Here is a 23,538-nt window from a genome sequence, read left to right as displayed (position 1 = left end):
GATCAGATATTCAGCCTGGTGAATATATGAGTGAGTGTGAATGTGAGTCTCGGCTAAATATCAGCTAGGGCCCAAATAATTTATTTGTCTTTTAAGCCTCCCTGATCTCCCCCACCCCCCATACAGCTCCTCCTCTTTCTTGTCCCCTCTTCCCAGGCATACCGAGTTTTACAGGTCCAGATTTGCCAATAGGTATTTGTATATGTAACCTACTAGAAGTACATTACATTAGTGATTTTTATTCTGCCATTACCTTGCGGTTCAAGGCGGATTACAGAAGAGGATTTCTCTAAGTGGTAATGCCATTCTCCTGTTGGACCCCCATCCCTTAAAGGTGGATGGGCATGCGTGTTTGTGACATTAGGACTGTAAATTAGAATCACTCCCAAATTGGCTAATCCCTGCACTTTTAATGAAGTGTATACAACAGGACACACCACTCAGGAAATTGAAGTCGCTGTGACTGTTGGGAGGAAGGAGAGAGTGCATCTTTAGATGAGGACTGCTCTATATCCTCTACTCCCCATGACTGCCATTTTCTCTGAGGAGGCTCTACTTCAGTCTCTAGCACCTAGGGGTACCTAATTGTTAAACTTGGCCCTGAGGTTTTGCAATTAGATGGCCTCCATATGAACAGTCTTTAAGGTCAGTTCTTCCCAGCACTGCTCCTGAGTCAGCAAAGTATTTTTCTATATTTAGATTTCTTTACACAAAGCATACAAGTCCTGACAAGTGGGTAGAATCCCCCAAATCACAAGCTGTTTCAGAAGGATCAATACTTTTTCTTCAGCTCCACCTCCTTCCTCAATGGGCTGTCCTGCCTTTCTTCAGTTTTTCCTTTTGAAAGTGAGCTGGAAAGTGCTAGCAGGGCAACTGTAAAGGAACCTGTCTAGCCAGCCTGCACTAACAGTTAAGGAGATTGGGGATTGTTCCCCTGGGAGCTAGGCTTCTCCTTGATTTATCAGGTGCTTGAGCGCAGGCTTTTTGGCCCCCACATTAGTCCAGGACGTCTTTGATGGGTGCCAGCTATGTTTTCCTCCCCCTGTTGCAGCACACATGTTCAAGGAGATCTGAGGTCTCAGCCTGGCATCAGCCTGACTGGCAGCCAGAAGAATGAAGGATCCTGGACTAACATAACATAAGCATAACATAAAATTGTATTTGTATAGTGCAATATACCATGGAGTTAGATATGGTTAGCATAGTTATCTAAAGACTGTACATAAACGGCGCAGGATACAAGTACAGGCAGCCAGGGAGCAGAATGTTTGAGGCAAAGGTCTTTTGTACTATCCAGCTGTGTGTGTGTGTGAGGGGGGGAGTTGGACCTAGTGGTTAGAGCTACAGCCTCAGCACCCTGAGGTTGAGGGCTCAAACTTTGCTTTGGCCCTGGGGCCCTGGGCAAGTCATTCAATCCCCCATTGTCCCACATACGCTAGATAGAGTTGAGCCCACTGGGACAGACAGGGAATAAAACTTGAGTACCTGAATATGATCTGCATAGAAACTTACTGACAGTGCAAAATAAATAATAACTGTCAGTTTGGGAGGTTTCTGGGGCTAGATAAAGGAACCCTCACCTCCAAAAACCCCTTTGTTTTGTTAAATATATATAGTTTGCTGTAGCTTTCCTTGGCCATTTTTTTGACACCAAAATCCTGCTGAGGTGGCAATCTTGAATTTCCTGATTTTATTTTAAAAGCCTCAAAACATCTCAATTTTGCTTAAAATTGATTATTATGGACTCTTCAGATCTTCCTGCCCCTGTATGATGCCAGGTTTTCACTGGATGATCAACAAAGGAGCATCTATGTGCCACATGCTGCGGTGCACATGAGGGGGGGGAGGGATTCCTGGGCTTTAGCCCCTCTGGTTCCTCCAGGGCTGGGGAGTCACAAAGGGTTTGTTTGCCAGGAAGGAGATCCTTCCCGGAACCCTCAGAGAGCGAATTGGTGAAACGCAGCTGCATGGATGCTGGAGAGCCCAAGAAATGACAAGGTAAGTCCCTGAAGGGCTTCCTACTCAGGATTTTACCCCTGAATTTGTGAGTCTTATGTGGAGAGCTTATTTAAATTAATGGCTCAGACAAGTATGTATGTCCAGAACTTGAGATCTTCTCATGGTATGAATACAATGCAATAGTATCATTACAAATGCAATTGAGAGTATGCAAACTCCATAAATGTTAGTTCTGGTTGCACTCAGATAGGTGGCTTGGTTGTTCCACCTTGTTTTATATTATATGTTTTAATTAACATTGTTCATTATACTTGTTAAAGAGCAAAACAGAAGTGTCTTGTTGGGGAAGATACCCTGTACCCCACCTTCTTATGTTTCCTATTGTAGTGATTATCAAATGCTTTGATACAGACTGAAGAGAGGCAGGACAGCCCACTGAGGAAGGAGGTGAAGCTGAAGAAAAAGTATTGATTCCTTCTGCAACAGCTCACAATTTGGGGGATTCAATCCACTTCTCAGGACTGGTGCGCTGTGTTAAAGAAAATTATTGAGTTAAGTGTTGCCATGCTTTGAGAGTTTACTGTATATTGCTTGCTTTTTTTTTTTTCCAGTGGAAACAGATCCCATTTTAACAGCCATGCTGAATTTCCCCACTATTCAAAATGCCAGCATTATCCCAGCTCCTCCTTCTGCAACCCCTTCAACAAAGACAAGGAAATCTGTTAGAGGTCCAAAATCAGCAACCTCTCCAGAATTTATTGATGAAGCAGCCAAGCAAATAGAAATAAAGGTAGGTCTATTTTACTTATTTATTAATTACATTCCTTTATTTTTCTTCAACAATCAGGATTAATCTGCACACAAGTAGACGGCATCATCCTGCACTGGGCTGAACAGCTCTCCCAGAGTACAGAACTAAGAGTAATGTTCTCAGCATGTGCAGCCCTTCTCATGTGCAGTGGTGTTTTTTTAGCCCCTCCCCGTTTTTAAAGAGATGTTCACCTTTTGTTGTCTCTGAGGTTGTTATTTTTCCTTTTATCTTTACAAAGTTATTGGTTTCTTTTGCTAGTTTATTTCTCCTGTATTCCTAGAAAGAATGTCACTGACGAAGTCAGGGTTACAGCTAGTGTGAAAGAAGGAGCTAGAGATCTGATATCCAATCAAGTTGTTTTATTATATATTTATTTTATTTAAACAAATTATCAAGAATAAACTTCTTGTACAGAATATGATCAAGACAATCAATAGTGAAAAAGAAAAAAAAAACACTAATTCACAAGAATAATTATTTGCTTAATCAATTTTAAAGTCCCAAATACAGAGATCCAAGATACTAATCATGAGTGAGAAAACAAAATGAAAAGTAAAGACAATATCAAATTACCAATTAGGTGGATAGCTGAAAGTGATTACAGAAATATTCTAATTAATTAAGTTGTTACTATCTCCCCTTCAATACGTTTCATGGAGAGAAATCCCATCAGCTGTGAAGGTTCGAAGAATACATAATTAGAAGACATACTTTACAATACACTTGCATGGATAACGTAATAAAAATAATGCACCCATCACAGTGACCCATGGCTTAAGAAGCAAGAACTGTTTTCTACATTTCTGGGTTTCTTTTGTCACATCAGGAAATATTTGAACTTTCTGTCCCAAAAATTCTTTGTGTCTATTCTTGAAGTACAACTTTAAAATCCAATTCTTATCGTGTGACAGAACCACTGTAGCTAATAAGGTAGCTGGCCTAGCTACCTCCTTCATTGAGGTTCCCAGAATCGTTGTTAAATCCATCTGTTCACCCTCTAACGGATGTTGTTCCTCCAATATTTTTGTAGGAAGGTAGTATATTTTTGAAAAAGGAGGAAAGGTATCTTCTGGAACATTAAGTACTTCGAAAAAATATTTCTTTAAGACTTCTATAGCAGACAATGATGGTACTTTTGGAAAATTCAGTAATCTACGATTTAATCGATTATTGTTTTCCAACATTTCCACCTTTCTTCTTAAATTAAGGCTGTCTCTAATTAAGGTTGTTTGTACATGATTTACTTCCAATATCTCTTTCTCAATTTTTTTCATGCTAGCTTTTACAACCATATTATCCTGTTTAAGTCCATTTAATCCCTCCTTTTGTTCCAAAACTTTCTTTTCTAAATCTTTAATTTGTGGTAACAAAATCCGTCCTAACATAGCTACCAAGTCCCATAGAGAGTCAAGGGTAACATTGGTGGGTTTAGAAATTGAAAATATACTTGCCGATGTTAATCCAGCTTGAGCAGTTCCCGGGATCTTCTCCCCCTGTAAGTCTTGTCTTTCTCCTTGCCCCATCGTTGTCTTCACCATGGGTACGATCTCTTCCAGTGCTTCGCTCAATTTAGCCTCCCGAGAAATGGAGTCTCTTCGGACTGGCTGCTTTCCCGTGGAGAGCTAGCATTCTGCGGTTGAGGGGGCGGGGTCCTGGCGTCAGGGCTCAGCGTCGACTCGAGCCCAAGGAAACTCACAGCAGCCTCACTCCTAGCTTGTGGTTCCAGTGGGAAATTCCCCGACAGTATCGATTCCTGCCGTAGACTTTTCAGAAAGTCATCCATAGTCATTTGTGGAGGGGTCTCCAAGCGCCTCGAGGCTCCAGAAGCCCTTTTCCCTCTCCTCTTCAGCATCAGGAAAGATAATTAGTTGCCGAGTTCTGAGAGTGTCTCACAAACACTCAGCATCTCGCAGCCATCTTGGATCCAGCCTCCTTTTAGTTATCTTCCACCTTATATATGTAAGCTCAAAATATAACTAGGCTGACTAGAAGAATTGTGTCAGAATGACTTTATGAGCCTGAAAAAAAATCTCATTAATCACCTCTGCAGTCATTATGAAATTGAAAAAGGTTTTTTGGCATAGAAAGCAAAAACATTGTATATGTAGAGACAGTTTGCGATACACTGTACTAGAGTGTGTAGGGTCATTCACATTAGTGTGCCTCCTGAGATTTCAGGTGTGCCGCAAGACGCTGAGGAGGAGAAGCGCCAGCGCAGGCTAACTACCTACAGGATGTGCCTTTGGTGGTGAAAGGCACATCTTGAAGGCAATCCACTGGCACCAGCGCCTCTCCTTCTCCCTATGCATCTTCCTTGCCACCCTTCCTCCCCTCCACTGGTAGCTCAGGGCCTGTCTGGATGACCTTAGTTTATGCGCATGTGTGCCATGGCTCGACAAAGTTTGCGAGACACTGCTCTAGTAGATGCTCATGGGAGCAATATCTCCAGATAGATTCATTATGCACACACCATGACAGAAATGAACTTTGTAGAGATTGTTTCTACCTTCCTTCATAGTGACTTGAAAGGTCCAGGCACCAAGGAGCAAGATGGCATGGACCTCCTCAGAGGCATCCAGGTTTAAAGCACATTTTTATTTTCAGCACATATGCACAGGTTTAATGTCAAAGCAGTCTCAAAGGTTCCAGCTAAAGTGGAGGAGAGAACAGGAACCTCATAGCAGATGTCACTCTGGATGTTGCCCCTGTGCAGACTTGTACAGCCATTTTCTGCAGTATCTGCATCATCAGTGATGTTCTGACCTGAAAATAGTACTGACCCTTATTTTGCTACACTAGCGCAGACATTAGATCAGTCGCTTAGCACCACAAACCAGTACAAATCAAGAAGCGGCTGCTCCAGCACAAGGGTCACTGAGCACTGACAGCACAGAGTCAGCACAAACATGTTCTCATTTTTCATTTGAAGAACAAACATCTCTTGCATTCACTTCATTCTGTTACAGTACTAGATGAATCCTCTCCATCTATTTGGTGGACTCTGCCAAAAGAATCACATTTGTTCCTGTAGAAGATACTCAATGAATGTGTAAAAAAACTACTGTAAAGATCTACTGAAGATAGGCAGGAGGAATGCCCACTCCCTCCTGCTGCTGCCATTGCCAACCCCCTCCCCCCCACCACCACCAACCACCCCCATCAGAGTGTTAAAAACTGGTGATTCATTGTGTGCATCATCTGGGCATCAATTGGAATGCTCATTGTAATCTATTTACATATGATTATCAGAGGCTGCTACAAACCATGGAAAAGACCGTGATTTGCCATTTTGGTTATCGACCACTGAAATGCTGGTTTAGCGTCGATCATTAAATGCACAGTGAGTTTTGAGTATATGGGCCTGAATCACAATGGGGGCATTCTTTATATCTTTCTTAATCTCATTCATAGCTCTCTCAAAGAGGCTAGAAAATACTGTGTGTCTTTAGAAGAAGAGCACGTTATGGCGATGCTCCTCAAAATTAATCTCATTATCAAGGTGTTTCTTTCCTAAGATTCATTCTGCATATGTCTAGAGAGGTTTCCTTACCATTACAGAAAATAACAGAACCTCACTTAAATATACTTGGCTTCTTAAAGTACATAAAGGCATCAAAAACCATATTGGTTTGCTGCTGTTGTATAACTAAATCCCAAATGTTAGATTATACATGAGCAGAAGTTAAACCCCCCAATGCTGATACACATGCAGATACCCCTCATATTTTCTGAGATATGTTTTATTGAGTAAATATAACATAAGTATTCATAGTAGTAGAATTTTCTCAGAGCATAGATGGATAAATTCCCTCTGGGCACAGTGTCTTTGTTCCAGTATGATGCAGAGGTAGGTTTGGGGAGCAGGGGGGAGAGGGAAAAGCTGAGGGAGATACTGAAAGATCCAAATATGAATAGCAGAATGATTCTTGTGTGAGGTCAGATTAAGGTTACCAGATGTCTGGGTTTCCTCAGACATGTCCTTTTGGCGGTCTATTGGAGCATCCAAGTGGCTTTCCTATTTGCTCTCATTTGTTTCAGCGTTTAGGGGGCACTGCGGCAGCAGTTGGGGATGGTGGCAGCAACGGTAGAGGGCAGCTGTGTCTGTGATGGGTGGCAACCTGCCGAAAATTAAAACTTAGCGCTGCACTGCTCTGGAGTTTGGAGGACCCAGCAGCAGCAGTCATTGACGTATAAACGCCATGCACAGCTCTGACTTGTCGCATGAGCCAGTCACCTGATGTTGGAATCTCCTCTCCTCCCTTTCACCTAGTGCATGCCGGACATGAGGCCCGAGGAGAAGTGAGGAAACCTGCAAGAAAAGTCAGGAAGAGAGGCCAGCCTGGAGTAGTGCTGTCCGATTTACTGATTCACTTCGGTGAATCAATTTGTGTCCTTAAAAAATCAGATTCACCGATTCAGTGAATCCTGAGTCTCCTAAAGAAGCAGCAGCAGCAGCAGCCTCCTCCTGGCTTGCCTGCCAGGGCCTTCCCTCTGCCTCATCACAGATGACATCACTAATGATGTGGCAGAGGGAAGCCCTAGTGGGTAGGCCACGATTCGAGCAGCTTGTTCACCACTGCTGCTGCTTTTGGAAACTCAAAAATTGAGGTGGGGAGTCGATCGGGAAGTGCTGCACAGGGGGATAGAAGGGAGGAATGGAATTCCCTTTTCCCACACAGAATCTCAACGTGACGGCCATGTCAGCATCAAATCTTGCCATGTCACAGTATCGGTAGCAATTCCCACACTCTGCCTGCCGCTGACCCAGAAGTCTCTCCACAGCAGAGAGGTGATTTCTAGGTTAGCAGCAGGCAGCATGTGAGAGTCACTGCTGATACCGTGACCTGAAGAAGCACACCTTGGAGTACAGGGGAGGAGAGAAAGGAAAGTTGTTGGCACAGGGGGAGGGAAGGAGTGAAAGAAAGGAAAGTTGGTGGCACAGGGGGAGGGGAGGGTGAGAGGAAGGAAAGATGGTGGCACAGGGGAGAAGAGGGAGACATGCATGGTGAAGGATAAAATTGCACATAATGGAGGGGAGGAAGGGTGATTTGACATAGAGCACAAAGAAGGGAGAGAGAGAGAGAGGTGTTGGGGTAGATGAGAGGGAGAGAAGATACACAGGAGGTTGTCGCAACCCACGGGCTCCTGATCACTGCAGCGAGCTGGGTTCCCCGTGACCGTAACTGCTCCCAGCGCGTTCCCTTCAACCATGGAATCCTTCAGGCTATCTAGGCAACCGCCTAGGGTGAAAACAATACGGTCCAATGTTCACAGTGAATACAGGCAAGGGAAAATGCACACACCCAGGAATGTCCAAAAGTAAAGGTGTATTTTTATTTTTGACCTCTGGTTAAAACTGCCTGGTATTATTAGCAGTTTGCAGAACATTTTGTATAAGAACCAAAACAGAGAGCTCTGGGCTAACCTGGCCACACTGGCTTCACAAACAGCCTGGCTCCAATTTAAAACACAGAATCATACAAGACTTTGGCTGGACTTTAGTCTTTCTACCTCAGTCCTCTTCACCAACCCTCTGAGATTAGGATAGTCCCAGCAATATTCCCTCACCAGGAAAGAGCAGGAGAGAGGAGCAAACAAAACTCTTGCAGTATGAAAAATAAAGTTTTACAAAACCAAAAAGGAAAACTGCTAACCTTGAAGCTCTCCCACAGAATACCTGCAGATAGGGAACTCATTCACATGGAGCTCCTCTGTGTCTTACCTTCCTTCAGTATCTTTTCTCCAACTAATTAGCCTCCAAATGAGCTGAGAGGGAAAAACACAAACGCTGAGTAGTTTGGAATGTTACACAGTCCAAGGCAACAGTTCAGGTTCTTGAGTGCTTCAGAGGCTAGCTCTGGGAAGCTCAAACAATTCAGACAAAAAGGTAAGAAACAAAAAATAGCAAAAACACTTCCAACCTTGCTCAGCTTGTGTCCATTGCATCCAGTTTCCATCCAGGAATAACTGGCACACTAATGTCCATGGGTTCCCAGTCTTCTAGCTGCCTCTCAGCTGTAGTCTTAGGTTCGTCTGAAATGTCCACCATGTCCCAATCCTTGCCCAGCTCGTCAGAATTCAGCTGGAGAGGCAAGCCTTGCTGCCTCTGAGGCTCTCCTTGCAGCCCCCTTTGCTCCTTACCCTCTCTGGGACTCAGCTGCCCTGTTTTAACAGCCTCCAATTTGCCTCTCCCTGCTCTGAAGAGGGGGAAGGGAGAAAACTCTCTCTGCAGCTGTGTCTGCCTATGTGACAACTTCCTGCTATGACTCTGGCGTTATGGGAGCTATAGTTTCCTAGCTCCTGAGTTTCTTTGAGATCTAATAGCAGGCTTGGGAGAGTAACCTGCAACTGGACTGAACTCTCCCTGGCAGTCAATGTCTGGCTCAATGTCGGTACAAATGAGGTCAGCGCTTTCATAATTGGCAGGGCCAACCTTGTCAGCTCTCCTGCATAGGGGTTTACTGTTCCTTCTAGTTAAACCTGAGACAAAAGTAGCAGGAGAGCTAGATTTGTCACAAGGTGGAAGGGGAGAAGGAGGGATATGTTGGATCCAGGAGCAGAATGGAGTGCTGGGGAGATGCCTGGAAATGGGATTGAGGGAAGATAGTGGGAGATTGCATCAGGGAAGAGATAGGGAGATACCAGGCTACAAGGGTAGAGAGGAGATGCTGGGCTATAAGGGTGGAGGAAGAGAGATGCTGAGAATGGTAGAATCTCGAGAGGAAGGAGAAGGTGACAAGGAAATGGATAAGAGGATAGATATAACAGAGAGTAGAAATATGGTAATAGAGGTACATTGAAGATGAAAGGGAATGGAGGGCTGAGGAAGGAATGAGATAGGGAATGGGAGAGAAGATGGAAATTTGATAGGTAGCTGAAAAGTAGAAAAGAGGAGAAGGGTAAGAAAGAGGCAGAAGAGATCTAAAAAGGAATGATCAATATGTCTGAGGCAGGTATAGTGAGAGAATAGACAGGAAAGAGTAGAAAAAACAAATGGATAGCAACCACTTGAAGGAGAATTAGCAGAAGACAGGAAAGCAGAAAAAATAAACTGGAACCAATATGATGGAAAAATGAAACCCCAGACAACAAAAGTAGAAGAAAAACATTTTATTTTAACTGTTTAAATAGAATATGGATAATAATTAGCAAAAGTATTGTTTAAATTTTGACTAATAAACTTGCAGAATTTGCTAATTTTGTGTGCAGAATTTTGAATTTTTTTTGCTCAGAATTCTGCCAGGAGTAAACAAAGAGGTATAAAGGGATGAGAGGGAGAAATCTTGCATATGGTGGAGGGGAGGGAGACATGAATGGATAAAAGAGAAAAATGTTGTACTTAGGGTGGCGGACAGGGAGAAATGGTGCATGGGGAGAGAAAAATAAATATTGCACATGATAATGGAGGGGAGGAAGGGAGAGAGAGATGCATGGAGGAAAATAGAGAGGTTTGACCCAGGGCACAAGGCAGGGAGAGAGAGCGAGATGGTAGACAGTGTGAATGAAACAGAAATGTTGCATATGGTAGTGGAAGGGAATGCACAGAGATGAAAGATGAATGGTGAGCATGTGGAAAAGAAGAAAACTTCAAATGGGCAAGAGACCCTGGTGAATAAGTGATCCTGGGCAAGTCACTCAGTCCTCCACAGCCCCAGGTATGTTAGATAGATTGTGATTCCACTGAGACAGATAGGGAAAAAGGCTTAAGGGGGCGGCGGCTTGAGGAGTCGTCATCGGTGGCTTGAAGGGTCGTTGGCGGGTGGCTGAGGGGGCAGGGAAAGAGAAAGAAAGACAAAAAAAGGAGGCCGGGAGAGTGAAAGAAAGACAGAAAGAAAGGGGGGGGGGCAGGTAGAGAGACAGAAATAAAGAAAGGATGCACAGTCAGAATGAAGTGCAACCGGAGACTCATGAAATCGCCTGACAAAAAAAGGTAAGAAAAATGATTTTATTTTCAATTTAGTGATCAAAATGTATCAGTTATGAGAATTTATATCTGCTGTCTATATTTTGCACTATATTTAAAGGGTGGGAGGATCCGGAGGTGTCCGGGTGGGGGGGAAATCCTGGGAGATGGGGGGGGGGGGGGCAGGTGGGGTCCTTTCCCGTTTTAATGGGGAAAAAAATGGTCACTTTAGGTATGAGGGGCTACAAATAGATCACTGAATTGGGATAGAAGTTCAAAAACAGGATGACTAAAAAGTTTCCCTTCTGGAGCTGGGTAACTTGGCAGCTCTGCAACAGTCAGCTGACAACCATTGAAGCTGGGTAAGTCATTTTCCAGTGCAATAGGTGAGATTGGTCTAGCGCCCTCTACAGTCTTTCCTTTTGCACACATGTCTGCAGCTGTGTGTATTCTGCTCTCCCCATTGCTTTAAATTCAATTTAGTTTCATCCCCTTTGTGGGTGTTTTCGTGTTTGAAGCAAATTTGGAGCTCTGTCTGCTTGAGAATTCACAGACTTCGGTCTGTACCTGACAGGCCGATCCCTTTTGGGTACCTGTTAGCCAATCTGCATAGTTTTCCTTGGAGTTCAGGGCTGTCCTTGAAGTAGTCTCACCTTCTGTTAAACAGGGGTTGAGTGCAGACTGTTAGGCCTACTTAGAGGTGTTCCGCAGCATGCCAGCTGCATTTTTGCACCTCCGCCCGACCTGGTGCACATCCGGTGGTCTGCTGTAGTGGAGGCATAGTCAGACAGTGGCAGCCCGAAGATCAACTTTGTGAGAGCATTCCCAGTATTGTGGTAGTGAATTCTTATACAGCTACTGAATTAGAGCTGTGAACAGGTGGATTCCAGTGTATCGGGTCACAGTGAGTACAAGGAGCTGACACTAGTTGTGAGAGATGTTGGGGAAAGTTTAAAAAGTGGGGTTTCATGAGTTTCTGCATGTTCCACTGTGTTCCCCCTCCTGAAAAATCCTAAAATTGCCATTTTGGACTTTGGGAAGTGTGAGAAATATCGTGTTTCTGGTGCGAATGTGGTGCCAGCAGCCATCTTGGATTTCTAGCAATCTTTTTTTCTTCTCCCTGCTTCTTCAAAACTGTGATTTTTGCATGGAAAACTGCTGGGATGGAGTCCTTGGGGTCTCCTCAAGTGAATTCAGGCCAGGATTGTGCAAATGTAGCATTTTTAGAGCGGCTTTGTGTCACATGCCGCATGGCACAGCTGGGGGGGAGGCTGTAGCGACCGACTTAGCTTTTTCCCCACAGAAGCAGGTGCTCAGCCATTCCACTGGGGCAGCCTCCATTACTTACTGTCCTGCACTTAATCAAGTTTGAGGCTCTACCTGTTCTTACTACTGCATCTTTGCAAGACTTGAGCTTAACCACTCAGCCGGCTCCGCCCAGGTTTTGTAGTGGATACTCGCATTCTGCGACCTTTCCCTGGCATCAGTTTTATGGTCTCTGAGCAGTTTGACTCTCCAGAAGGTACTTTGAAGAGTGCTAGAGCTATTTCCTGCTTGTATCCCCTGGTGCAGGAGTGTCAGCAGCTTTTGGGGCAGCACAAGGTGGATTCCTTGATGGCACAAGTGATTAAACGCACTTCTCTTCCCAGTGCAGGAGGTGTTGTGTTGAAAGCTATGCAGGACTGCCATGTGGCTGTGGTCCTCAGGAAACTTTTGGAAACAGCCAATTTGGGCATCTCAGCTGCTGTGGCAACGTCTTTTGTTGCACGTGCTTGTCTCTCTCAGCTGCGCATGCTAAAGACTGATGTGGTGGAGCCTCATCCATAACTGCAGCTGGCTGGGACACTTTATATAGCGGATGCCTTATATGACCTTTTAATAGTGCTGGCAAAGGTGTTAGCGTTCTCCCTTTCAGCCCGCTGAATGCTCTGGGTCAGGCAGTGGACTGGTGTTTCCAATTCCACGGCAACTTAAGCGAGGCTGTCTTGTCAGGAACAGTTATTGTTTGGCACAGGCCTGGATTTGGTAATAGACCGTCACCCAAAATCCCTACCTGATAGTAGACCCAGACCCTACAGGGGTTCTAGGTGTTCTAATTTTTGTGGTTCCAGACGCTCCGGACAGTATGCACATTCCATGTTGCAGAAATTTTTCCAGAACTCCCGAGGTTAGTATGCGAGCTACAGGCTTTCCCAACCTTCTGCCACCCATCCTGCAAAACATAAGAAAAAGATGCGATGAAGCCAGGATGCTGAATGCCCCTCTGCGGATAGGGGGATGGCTCTTGAAGTTTCTGCCTGCTTGGATGCACATTACAGCAGACCAGTGGGTCTTGGACATTATTCGATCAGGATACAAGCTGGAATTTTCCCAGCCTCTGTTAGACTGGTTCATGGTTTCTCTGTCCAGATGACCGGACAAGGCGTTCAGAGTCCAGGCTACTGTTCAGTGCTTGCTGGATATTCAAGCTATAGAACCGGTGTCATGCATCCTCAGATACTCTGTATACTTTAGCGTGCCAAAGAATGGCTCCGATGATTGGAGGCCTATTCTGGATCTTCAGCATGTGAATGCGGCTCTCAAACTTCCTCACTTCCAAATGGAGGCTGTTTCTTCCCCGCTTCCGAATGGAGACTGTGTGGTCGGTCATTGCAGCAGTCGCTCCGGGGGACTTTCTGGCCTCTCTAAATCTTACAGAGGCGTGCTTACACATTCCCATATTACCGGCCCACCATAAGTTTCTGCGGTTTCATGTTCTGGAGCAGCTTCTGTGCTTACACATTCCCATATTTCTGACCCACCACAAGTTTCTGCGGTATCATGTTCTGGAGCAGCTTTATCAGTTCTCAGCCCTGCACTTTGGGCTGGTGATGGCGCCTCAGACCTTCACCAAGGTGATGGTGGTGATGGCAGCTTACCCTTATCTAGACGACTGGTGGATCAGAGCTCCCTCATTGGCCGAGGGATGACGCACAGTGGAGCAGGTGCTTCAGGTGTTGGAGGACTTGGGCTGGATTATCATCCTCAGAATGAGTCCTCTGCAGCCATGAGGTCAGCATGCTTGGGAGTCCTCGTCGGTACAGCTGTGGGCTATGTCTGCCTGCCCAGGACTCGCAGACAGAAGCTGTGTGTACAGATTTCTGCGTTTTTGGAGCAGCCGGCTCCTTCGACGTGAGATTATCTTCAAATTCTAGGCTTCATGGTTGCCACGCTGGATGTGGTTTCTAGCTCAAATCTTTTTCAATAGTAGCTCAAGGTGAGTTACATTCAGATTCACTTGGTATGCCCCTGTTCCTGGAGGGCTTACAATCTAATGGGTCTTTTGTCAAAGATGCACTGCCAAGCAGCACACACTAAATGCTGTGCTGTCCATTCTATTCCTATGGGCGGCTTGGCATTTGGCAGCACACCTTTATAAAAGCCTGCCTAAGTTTATACAGTATCTGAGGAAATGGAGAGTTAAGTGGCTTGCCCAGGATCACAGTGGGTAGCAGTGGGTTTTGAACCAGGCTTCCCTGGTTATCTTGGTACTATACCCACTGGCATATCACTCTCAAAACAAACTCTAGCAAATTGCTAGCTTCTTACTTCCAGTTCTTTTAGGAACAAACAGCTGCTCCTCTAAGCTCTAAACTAAAATCTCACTGCTGCAGCTACAATAGCACTCCTAAGGTCTGCCTCGCTGAATTCAATCTAAGCAATAATATGTTCCTCGCTTCATAAGTTCACTTGCCACTACTGCTTAGATCAAGTCATAATAAAGAACAGTGCTTCTAGTGCAAAAGATATATGAATCTTGAACCAGTGGGTTATTCACCCCTAATCACAACTTGCATAGAAGGCATCAACTACATTTGTCAGCTCTGCGTCCTGCATCCCTAGGCTATGATGTAGCTCCTCAGTTTTTTCCCTTTTACATGCAAGTTTAAGGTATCTTCTTTAATCTACTCTGATTTTGGTTTGTTATTTTCAGGATTTTATCCTGAATTTGAGGCATCTCAGTGCTTCAGAGGTGCCCAGTTTACCTGGGGCAGCTCTGTCTGAGAGAAGATACAGACTCTGCTGTCAGAAGTCTGTAGCTGGGAGGGCAACACTTTTACAGGGCACCTGCCTAGCTAGCCTGCTTTAACTCTTTTGGAAGGCTCGGGGATCGGTCCCCTAGGAGCAAGGCTTGCTCCTGGTTATTACCGGAGCTTGAGTTCAGGCTGTGTGGCTCCGTGTTAGTCCTTAGGCCTTTATCAGAAGCTGGCTGCATTTGTTTCCCCCCCCCCCATACACACACACACACAATGTGTATGGAGCTGTGGGGATCTGGATCTTTAGACTCTTTTAGGGTCTGAATGGCAGCCCAAAGAAACAAGAACTAGGACTGTTTTCACATGCTTGTCTAAGGTAGAAATCTCCATTTCCCAGCTGCTGTTTCAGCTGATGCAGGCACAGCACCAGCAGACTGTAAGTACAGTATTGCTGCCTATGGGAGACATGGGGCAGTTCTGTGATTGCATTTTGGGGGGTTTCTGAGGCTAGGATTTGGGTCCTCTACCTCCAAAAACTATTTCTGAATTTTTGTGCTTTTAGTTAACCTTCCTGGACCGTTTTTTTGTGCCAAAACAGTACCACAATGGCCATCTTGGATTTTCCAATTTATCTGCCTCAGAACTTCTCAGTTTTGACTAAAATCACTATGGATGCACTTCTCAGGATGTTTTAACCATGATTCATGCCAGATTTGTGCTGGATGGCCGGCTGAGGAGTGTCCATGTTTCACGTGCCATGGGCATGTTGGGGGGGGGAGGCAGGAGCACTAGGCTTAGCCTCTTATGGTCCCTCTAGGGTGATGGAGTCACAGGTGCTCATGTTTTTGGGACAAAGATCCCCTCCAGAGCCCTTAGTTAGTGACATAGTATCTTTGATGCAGCACAAATGCGTGGGCACTTCTGGACCAATGAGGAGACAAGAATAGCCCCTGTTGGTTTTATATTAGAAGTCTATATGATTTATAGGAATCTAGCTGTACCAACGGGGATCATGCTAGCTTTTGCACATGAAGGGTTTGTCCTCACAGAGCACAGTGCCACTTCTGGATGTTCACCTGCAGGAACCGGAGGTCCAGTCAGAGAAAGACTGGGATGACTAGGGATCACAATCAATGCCTTTACTTCCTCTAAATCAGTGTCTCAAATTTCTCGAGGCACCAAGAAATGCGCAGACGTTGCCATGAAGACATCATGTGCATGCGTAACATCATCACGTCGACATCCACGCACGCGCAAAGGCCCTCCAGTCAGGCCCTGAAATGCCAGTAGGGAGTGCCAGCAGGGAAGCCTAAGAAATTTCAACTGAATACCCCTAACCACAGACCTCACAAACTCCAGCCTAGACCCACCCAAGCTCTTCCCCAGATCATACCCCCTTTACTGATTGTAATGCAATTTTTTCCATTCATTTTTCATATACATACAATATACACAGCAGATATAAATTCTCAAAACTGACACATTTCAATCACTATATTGAAAATAAAATCATTTTCCATACCTTTGTTGTCTGGTGGCTTTATTTTTCTGTGCTTTTAACTATGTTTCCATTGCATTATCTGGTAATGTTGCTGAAAATGATCTCTGACTACCTTAACATTATCTGGGTAGTGCCATTACAGTCCAGGACAGAGCCAAGGCATAGCTGGAAGTTATCTCGGTGCTACTGTTATTCAGCACCAATGCCTATCTTTTGCAGAGCTGTTTTGCTGTCCTAAATTAACCAGATGGTTATTTGGGTACCAGCAATGAATATTAGTAGTTCCTGGATAACTTCCATCAGCCGCTCCATATGTGGATATTTCAGTGCTGATATCCTAGTATCAGTCAGTGCTGAAAATCTGGGTACAAATTAAAATTAATCCAATTCTAACTTCGGGGTTTAAATATTACTGTTGGGTTTATTAGAAATGGATTTTTCATTTTTTAAAACAAATTGTCATACTAACTAGCTTTATGTTTTGTAGATGGAACCTCTACTGGGTCCAGAAGATGTCACTGTGTTTCAGAGCTTGAATATATCTTGTCCCAATGGGCTATTCGTGACTTATCTTAAAGAAAGATCTGCAGGTTTGTCATGGAGATAGCACATCACCACATTAAATAATTGGCTGATTGTGAATCTTTTTATGAACTCTGTTTTATAAAAGCCAAATGGGAATCTTTCATTTTTCAAAGCCTCATATAGATAAAGTTAGGCCCCAATTCTATATATGATGCCAATCAGCACAGCACTTAGTGTGAATCATGCTTATCAGTTGTATGCAGCATAACATTTAGGCACTATTTATGCCAAGGAAAACTAGGCCTAAATGCCTACACTTAAGTTGTGCGCAGATTGGGCATATTCTAATGCCCATGATCCATCCATACTCCTCCCATGGTCACATCACCTTTTGAGATTCGCACACTAGAAATGATGTGCATCACTTTATAGAATGTGCCTACCAAATTGTCCGCATAACTTCTAATTAGTGACAATTAGTGTCGGTACATGACATGCAACTTATGGCCAAACAATAAAAAGATCTAGTAATTTAAAAAAAAAAAATCTTAAACAAAACAAAAAATGTGATAAAGTTGTTCTCAGTCAGATTAAAACCATCCCCACTGGCACTGGTGTAATAAAAAAACATCATAGCATCACCTGCCTACCGCCATAAATTGTTAATAAAATTATAGAGAATATTACTTATCTTGCTGAATCTTGTCAACAGAAGGCAGTATGGAAGATGTAGTTGTGAAATTCCTCATCAAACTGCTGGCAATCCTGTTATCCTGTTCTGCTCGGACTGAGTTCTTCCTCCTGATGAAGCAAACTGTGAAACATGAACTCATGTTGAGGAAGAGGAAGTTTTGATCATGTACTAATTGATTATGGATTTAATGGTAAACTATGGATGCTTGTAGCTCCTTGATCTATACTGGATTTTTGAATATTATTTTCACATTTGTGGATCTTCGCACCTTGTGAAACACACTGGCAGTGTGTTTGAGGAACTTCACCACTACATCATCCATCTGGCCTCCTGACAAGATTCAGCAAGCTAAGTAACATTCTCTATAATTTTATTAACATATTATGGTGGTTTTTGATTACACCACTTCCAGTGGAGATGGTGTTAATCTGACTGAGCACAACTGTTTCACATTTTTTGTTATGGTTAAGATCTTTTTTTAATTAGATCTTATTATTGTTTATTTATTATTTTTTTATTTTTCTCCCAATATATTTTTCTACTTGATGCAACTTATGACACCTTGTACAGAATTTGAGGGTTAAGCCATATAAAATAGAGGTCTGAGGGCTGGCTAATCTGTTTTTCTAACAGTATTTTTCTTTAATGCTCCTTCATTTTGTACAGATATTGGAAACCAGTTGCTAAATATCCATTGTATAATTATATGTATTATGGTTGTTATGCAGCATACTGTATTTTCAGCACTCCCTAGCATCTATCAGGAGCTAAATATTTGACCACTTCAGAGTCTCAGCAAGCACTTTGCAGGCCCTGTCTGCATCTGCACCCATACTAGTATTCTGATAACCTACTATCTACCAGCTGAGTTCCATCTTACTTTGAGCCCATATGTTCAAATATTTGAAAGGTCCTAACGAAGAACAAAATATTTTCCAGAGAAAGGAAAATGATAAAACCAGAGGGCATAATCTGAGGTTGAGGGGTGGTAGACAAGAGTGATGTTAGGAAATTCTTCTTTTAAAAAAAAAAAAATTCTTTATTAAAGTAATTTCAAAATACAAAAACATTAAAATCATGCTCCATAACAACTGTATACACTATTGTGATAATAAGTTTCCCTCCTTCCATCCAAATTTCCAACATATATCACAATTTAGAAAAAAATATAATCATAATCACAATCTTTCCTTATAATATTCATCACTAATCCTTAAATCACATCCCTCCCACCAATACCATAAACCATAGCAACATAGAAATATAGAATATGATGGCAGAAGAGGGCCGGCGGCCCAACAAGTCTGCCCACTCAAGAATCCTCCCTCCGTGGTGTACCTATCTTTTATGCATAACTCTGTAGCACCCCCACCTGTTTGTCCCATCGATTTTTGAAGTCGAGTACGCTACTAGCCTCGACCACCTGGCGTGGAAGTTTATTCCATCGATCAATCACCCGTTCGGTGAAGAAGTATTTCCTGGTGTTACCATGAAATCTTCTCCCCTTCAGTTTTAGCAGATGCCCTCTTGTTGCCGTGGGACCTATAAGAAAAAATAATTCTTCCTCCACTTCAATGCGACCCGTGATGTATTTGAATGTTTCTATCATGTCCCCTCTTTCTCTGCGCTCCTCGAGAGAATATAGGCAAAGTCTGGTCAGACATTCTTCATATGTGATGTCTTTAAGTCCTGAGATCATCCTAGTGGCCATTCTCTGGATCGACTCCATTCTCTTCACATCTTTTTGATAATGCAGCCTCCAGAACTGGACACAGTACTCCAGGTGAGGTCTCACCATGGATCTATATAATGGTAGTATTACTTCAGGCTTTCGACTGATAAAGCTCCTTCTGATGCAACCCAGCATTTGTCTAGCCTTTGCTGAAGTTTTCTCCACCTGATTGGCAGCCTTCATATCTTCTCGGATGAGAACTCCCAAGTCCCTTTCTGCAGTGGATCTCGCTAAGTTTTCACCATTCAAGATGTATGTTCTGCATGGGTTTCCACTCCCAAGGTGCATTACTTTACATTTTTTGGCATTAAAGTTCAGTTGCCAAGTACTGGACCATTGTTCCAACAAAAGCAGGTCCTTCTCCATAGTGCTGGGCCCGGTTGCTCTGCCCACAATGTTGCATAGTTTTGCATCATCAGCAAATAATGTAATTTTGCCTCGAAGTCCCTGTGTTAGGTCCCCAATAAAGATATTAAATAGCATCGGGCCCTGTGGCACTCCGCTGGTCACCTTTGACGTTTTTGAGGGGATACCGTTCACCATTACTCTTTGAAGCCTGCCGCTAAGCCAGTCTTGTACCCATGCTGTCAGTGTTTTTCTTAGTCCTAACGAGTACATCGTGTTCAATAACCTACGGTGGCAATATCTGAAACTTGGTTCACGGACTCACATGGGTGGGATATGGCTATACCGGGCTACAATCTACTTCGTCAGGACAGAGAGGGCAGGTTAGGAGGGGGGGTAGCTCTATACATTAAAGAGGACATCAAAACCACCAGGATCACAGATGTCAAGTACACTGGGGAGTCCCTCTGGGTAAACCTGGCAAGAGGCAGAGAAAAATGCCTGTATCTAGGTGTGGTATACAGACCCCCAAGACAACTGGAAGACATGGACGCAGAATTAATTGAAGACATAGAGAATATCACTCTACGAGGAGAAGCTGTACTGCTAGGGGACTTCAATATGCCTGATGCAGACTGGAACTCATTTTCAGCGACAACCAGCTGTAGCAGGAGGCTCTTAACCTCCATAAAGGGAGCACGTCTCAAACAAATGGTAACGGAGCCCTCTAGGGCCCAGGCGATCCTCGACCTGGTACTCACCAACGGGGAAAGCGTTTCAGAGGTCTCAGTAGGAGATACGCTAGCCTCCAGCGACCACAACATAGTATGGTTCAACCTTAGGAAAGGCTTCCCTAGATCAAACATGAAAACAAAGGTACTCAATTTCCGGGGCACAGACTTCGCACGCATGGGAGATTTCGTCCATCAGACGCTGCAGGACCAAGCGGAGACTGATGATGTAGAAGCTAAGTGGTTAACACTGAAATCAACCATACATGAAGCAACTAGCCGCTTCATAAAATCAGTAAATAAACGACAAAGAAACAATAAACCCCAATGGTTCACCGCGGAGATCTCGCACCTCATTAAGGAGAAGAAAAAAGCGTTTCTCTCCTACAAGCGCACGGAGAAAAGAGAGGCAAAAGTAGAATATAGGACCAGGTCTACAGCGGTTAAAATGGCAGTTAGGGAGGCAAAACTTCAAGTGGAAGAAATTCTGGCAAAAAACATTAAAAAGGGGGACAAATCCTTCTTCAGGTATATTAGTGACAGAAAAAGGAACACAGGCAGGATAGTACGTCTTAGAAGACCGGACGGAAGTTACGTGGAAGCAGATTCCGATAAAGCCGAACTACTGAATGAATACTTCTGCTCAGTCTTCACCTGTGAGGCACCGGGACACGGTCCGCAGTTGAAGGCAACACAAAGCACAGAAGACCCGTTTCAGAATTTTGAGTTCACACCAGGTGAAGTTTACAGTGAACTGGCAAGACTCAAGGTGAACAAAGCCATGGGACCAGACAATTTGCACCCAAGAGTGCTCAGAGAATTGAGCGCTGTCCTGGCGAAACCGTTGGCTGAGCTATTCAATCTCTCCCTAAATAAGGGGAAAGTTCCCCTGGACTGGAAATTAGCTAATGTCGTTCCTCTGCATAAAAAGGGTTGCAGGGCAGAGGCTGCGAATTATAGACCGGTGAGTCTCACATCAATAGTGTGCAAACTCATGGAAACACTAATTAAAAGCAAATTGGACACTATCTTGAATGAAGGGAATCTACGGGATCCCAGTCAGCATGGATTCAACAAGGGTAGGTCCTGCCAATCCAATCTCATCAGCTTCTTTGACTGGGTAACAAGAAAGTTGGACTTGGGAGAGTCTTTGGACGTCGTGTACCTGGACTTCAGTAAAGCTTTTGACAGTGTCCCACACCGCAGGTTGCTAAGCAAGATGGAATCGATGGGGTTAGGAGAGACACTAACTGCATGGGTCAATGACTGGCTGAGTGGCAGACTTCAGAGGGTGGTGGTTAATGGTACCCTCTCTAAAACATCGGAGGTGACCAGTGGAGTGCCGCAGGGCTCGGTCCTGGGTCCACTCCTTTTCAACATATTCATAGGGGATCTGACTCAAGGGCTTCAAGGTAAAATAACACTATTCGCCGATGACGCCAAACTATGTAATATAGTAAGTGAATGCAGTTTACAGAATTATATGGCGCAGGACCTGCTTACATTGGAAAGTTGGTCCTCAACCTGGCAGCTAGGCTTCAATGCTAAGAAATGTAAGGTCATGCACCTCGGAAGCGGAAATCCATGCAGGACGTACTTCTTGAACGGAGAAACTTTAACTAGGACTTCAGCAGAACGATTTTTAGGAGTAATCATCAGTGCAGACATGAAAACTGCCAATCAAGTGGAGAAGGCTTCATCTAAGGCAAGGCAGATATTGGGTTGTATCAATAGAAGTTTCGTCAGCCGAAAGCCTGAAGTCATAATGCCGTTGTACAGGGCCATGGTGAGACCTCATCTTGAGTACTGTGTGCAATTCTGGAGGTCACATTACAGTAAAGATGTGCGCAGAATTGAATCGGTTCAACGGACGGCCACCAGGATGATCTCGGGGCTCAAGGGTCTCTCGTACGAAGAGAGACTGAACAAATTGCAGCTCTACACTCTTGAGGAACGTAGGGAGAGGGGAGACATGATCGAAACATTTAAGTACCTCACGGGACGTGTCGAAGTGGAAGATGATATTTTCTTTCTCAAGGGACCCTCGGCCACAAGAGAGCACCCGCTCAAACTCAGGGGCGGAAAATTTCATGGCGACACCAGAAAGTATTTCTTCACAGAGAGAGTGGTTGATCATTGGAACAAGCTTCCAGTGCAGGTGATCGAGGCAGACAGCGTGCCAGACTTTAAGAATAAATGGGATACCCATGTGGGATCCCTACGAGGGTCAAGATAAGGAAATTGGGTCATTAGGGCATAGACAGGGGGTGGGTAAGCAGAGTGGGCAGACTTGATGGGCTGTAGCCCTTTTCTGCCGTCATCTTCTATGTTTCTATGGAACACTATCAAAAGCCTTACTAAAGTCTAAATACACGATATCCAGGGACTCACCCTCATCCAGTTTTTTCGTTACCCAGTCAAAGAAGCTTGGATTGACATGACCTTCCCTTTATAAAGCCATGCTGGTGGGGATCCCTTAATCTTTCATCATCTAGAAATGTGTCCAATCTGTTCTTGATCAACTTCTCCATCAGTTTACTCACTATTGATGTGAGACTCACCGGTCTATAATTTTCAGCTTCTGACCTGCATCCCTTTTTGTGGAGTGGGATAACGTTGGCAGTTTTCCAGTCCAGGGGACATGAACCCTACCACCCCTCCACCCATAGAGATCATGAGGTGACTTAACTATTCTAGATTCAAACCATTATAGTCTTTTCTAGTATAACAAATTCTTCCCAAGTTTTATATTTAGACCATATTTTTTGAAATGAAGATAGCTGATTTCTTTGCATAGCAGTTAGTTTAGATGTTATAAACAAATTATACCTTACATTGAACTATCTTAATTGATAGTAAATCTTTTTTCTTCCAATATGCAGCTAGTACAATCCATGCTGCTGTCATTACTAAACCAATCCATTTCCTATGATGAATTAATATCGCTGATGTAACCATATTTAATAAACAACATTCCTTAGGTTTGTATACCTAAAACCCCAACACCTCTGATATGAAACTCATACTTGTTCCCAAAAAATTTGTACCTTAGGACAATTTCACCAAATATGAATAAAGGAACCTTGAAATCCACACAATCTCTAACATTGATCTGTACCCTTATCAAATATAGCTTTTAAACGTACAGGGGTATAATACTATTGATATAGTATTTTGTAACCATTCTCCACTATTGGCTTTACCACCTTCGCATATGCTGATGATGTGCAGCTAATACACCCCATTGATCTGAATAATTCTGATGAAATTGCCTCCATTAATCTAAAACTCGAAAAAATTAAACTATGGCTCGATACCAAC

At 43.8% G+C, this 23,538-nt stretch overlaps 1 protein-coding gene across 2 annotated transcripts in view; it reads left to right on the top strand.

Moving 5' to 3' along the window:
* SPAG17 (sperm associated antigen 17) overlaps positions 1-23,538 on the top strand; it is a 742,651-nt gene that overhangs the window by 389,872 nt on the left and 329,241 nt on the right. For both annotated transcript variants that reach the window (XM_033941513.1, XM_033941512.1), the window contains exons 24-25: positions 2,571-2,749; positions 16,678-16,780. In XM_033941513.1, coding sequence (XP_033797404.1) covers positions 2,571-2,749; positions 16,678-16,780 — 282 coding nt within the window. The remainder of the gene's footprint in view (positions 1-2,570; positions 2,750-16,677; positions 16,781-23,538) is intronic.

This window comes from Geotrypetes seraphini, chromosome 4, assembly GCF_902459505.1.
Source record: "Geotrypetes seraphini chromosome 4, aGeoSer1.1, whole genome shotgun sequence".
Classification (NCBI taxonomy): domain Eukaryota; kingdom Metazoa; phylum Chordata; class Amphibia; order Gymnophiona; family Dermophiidae; genus Geotrypetes; species Geotrypetes seraphini.
The sequence above is the reverse complement of the archived record's forward strand: the minus strand, read 5'-3'. Positions and strand labels throughout refer to the sequence as shown.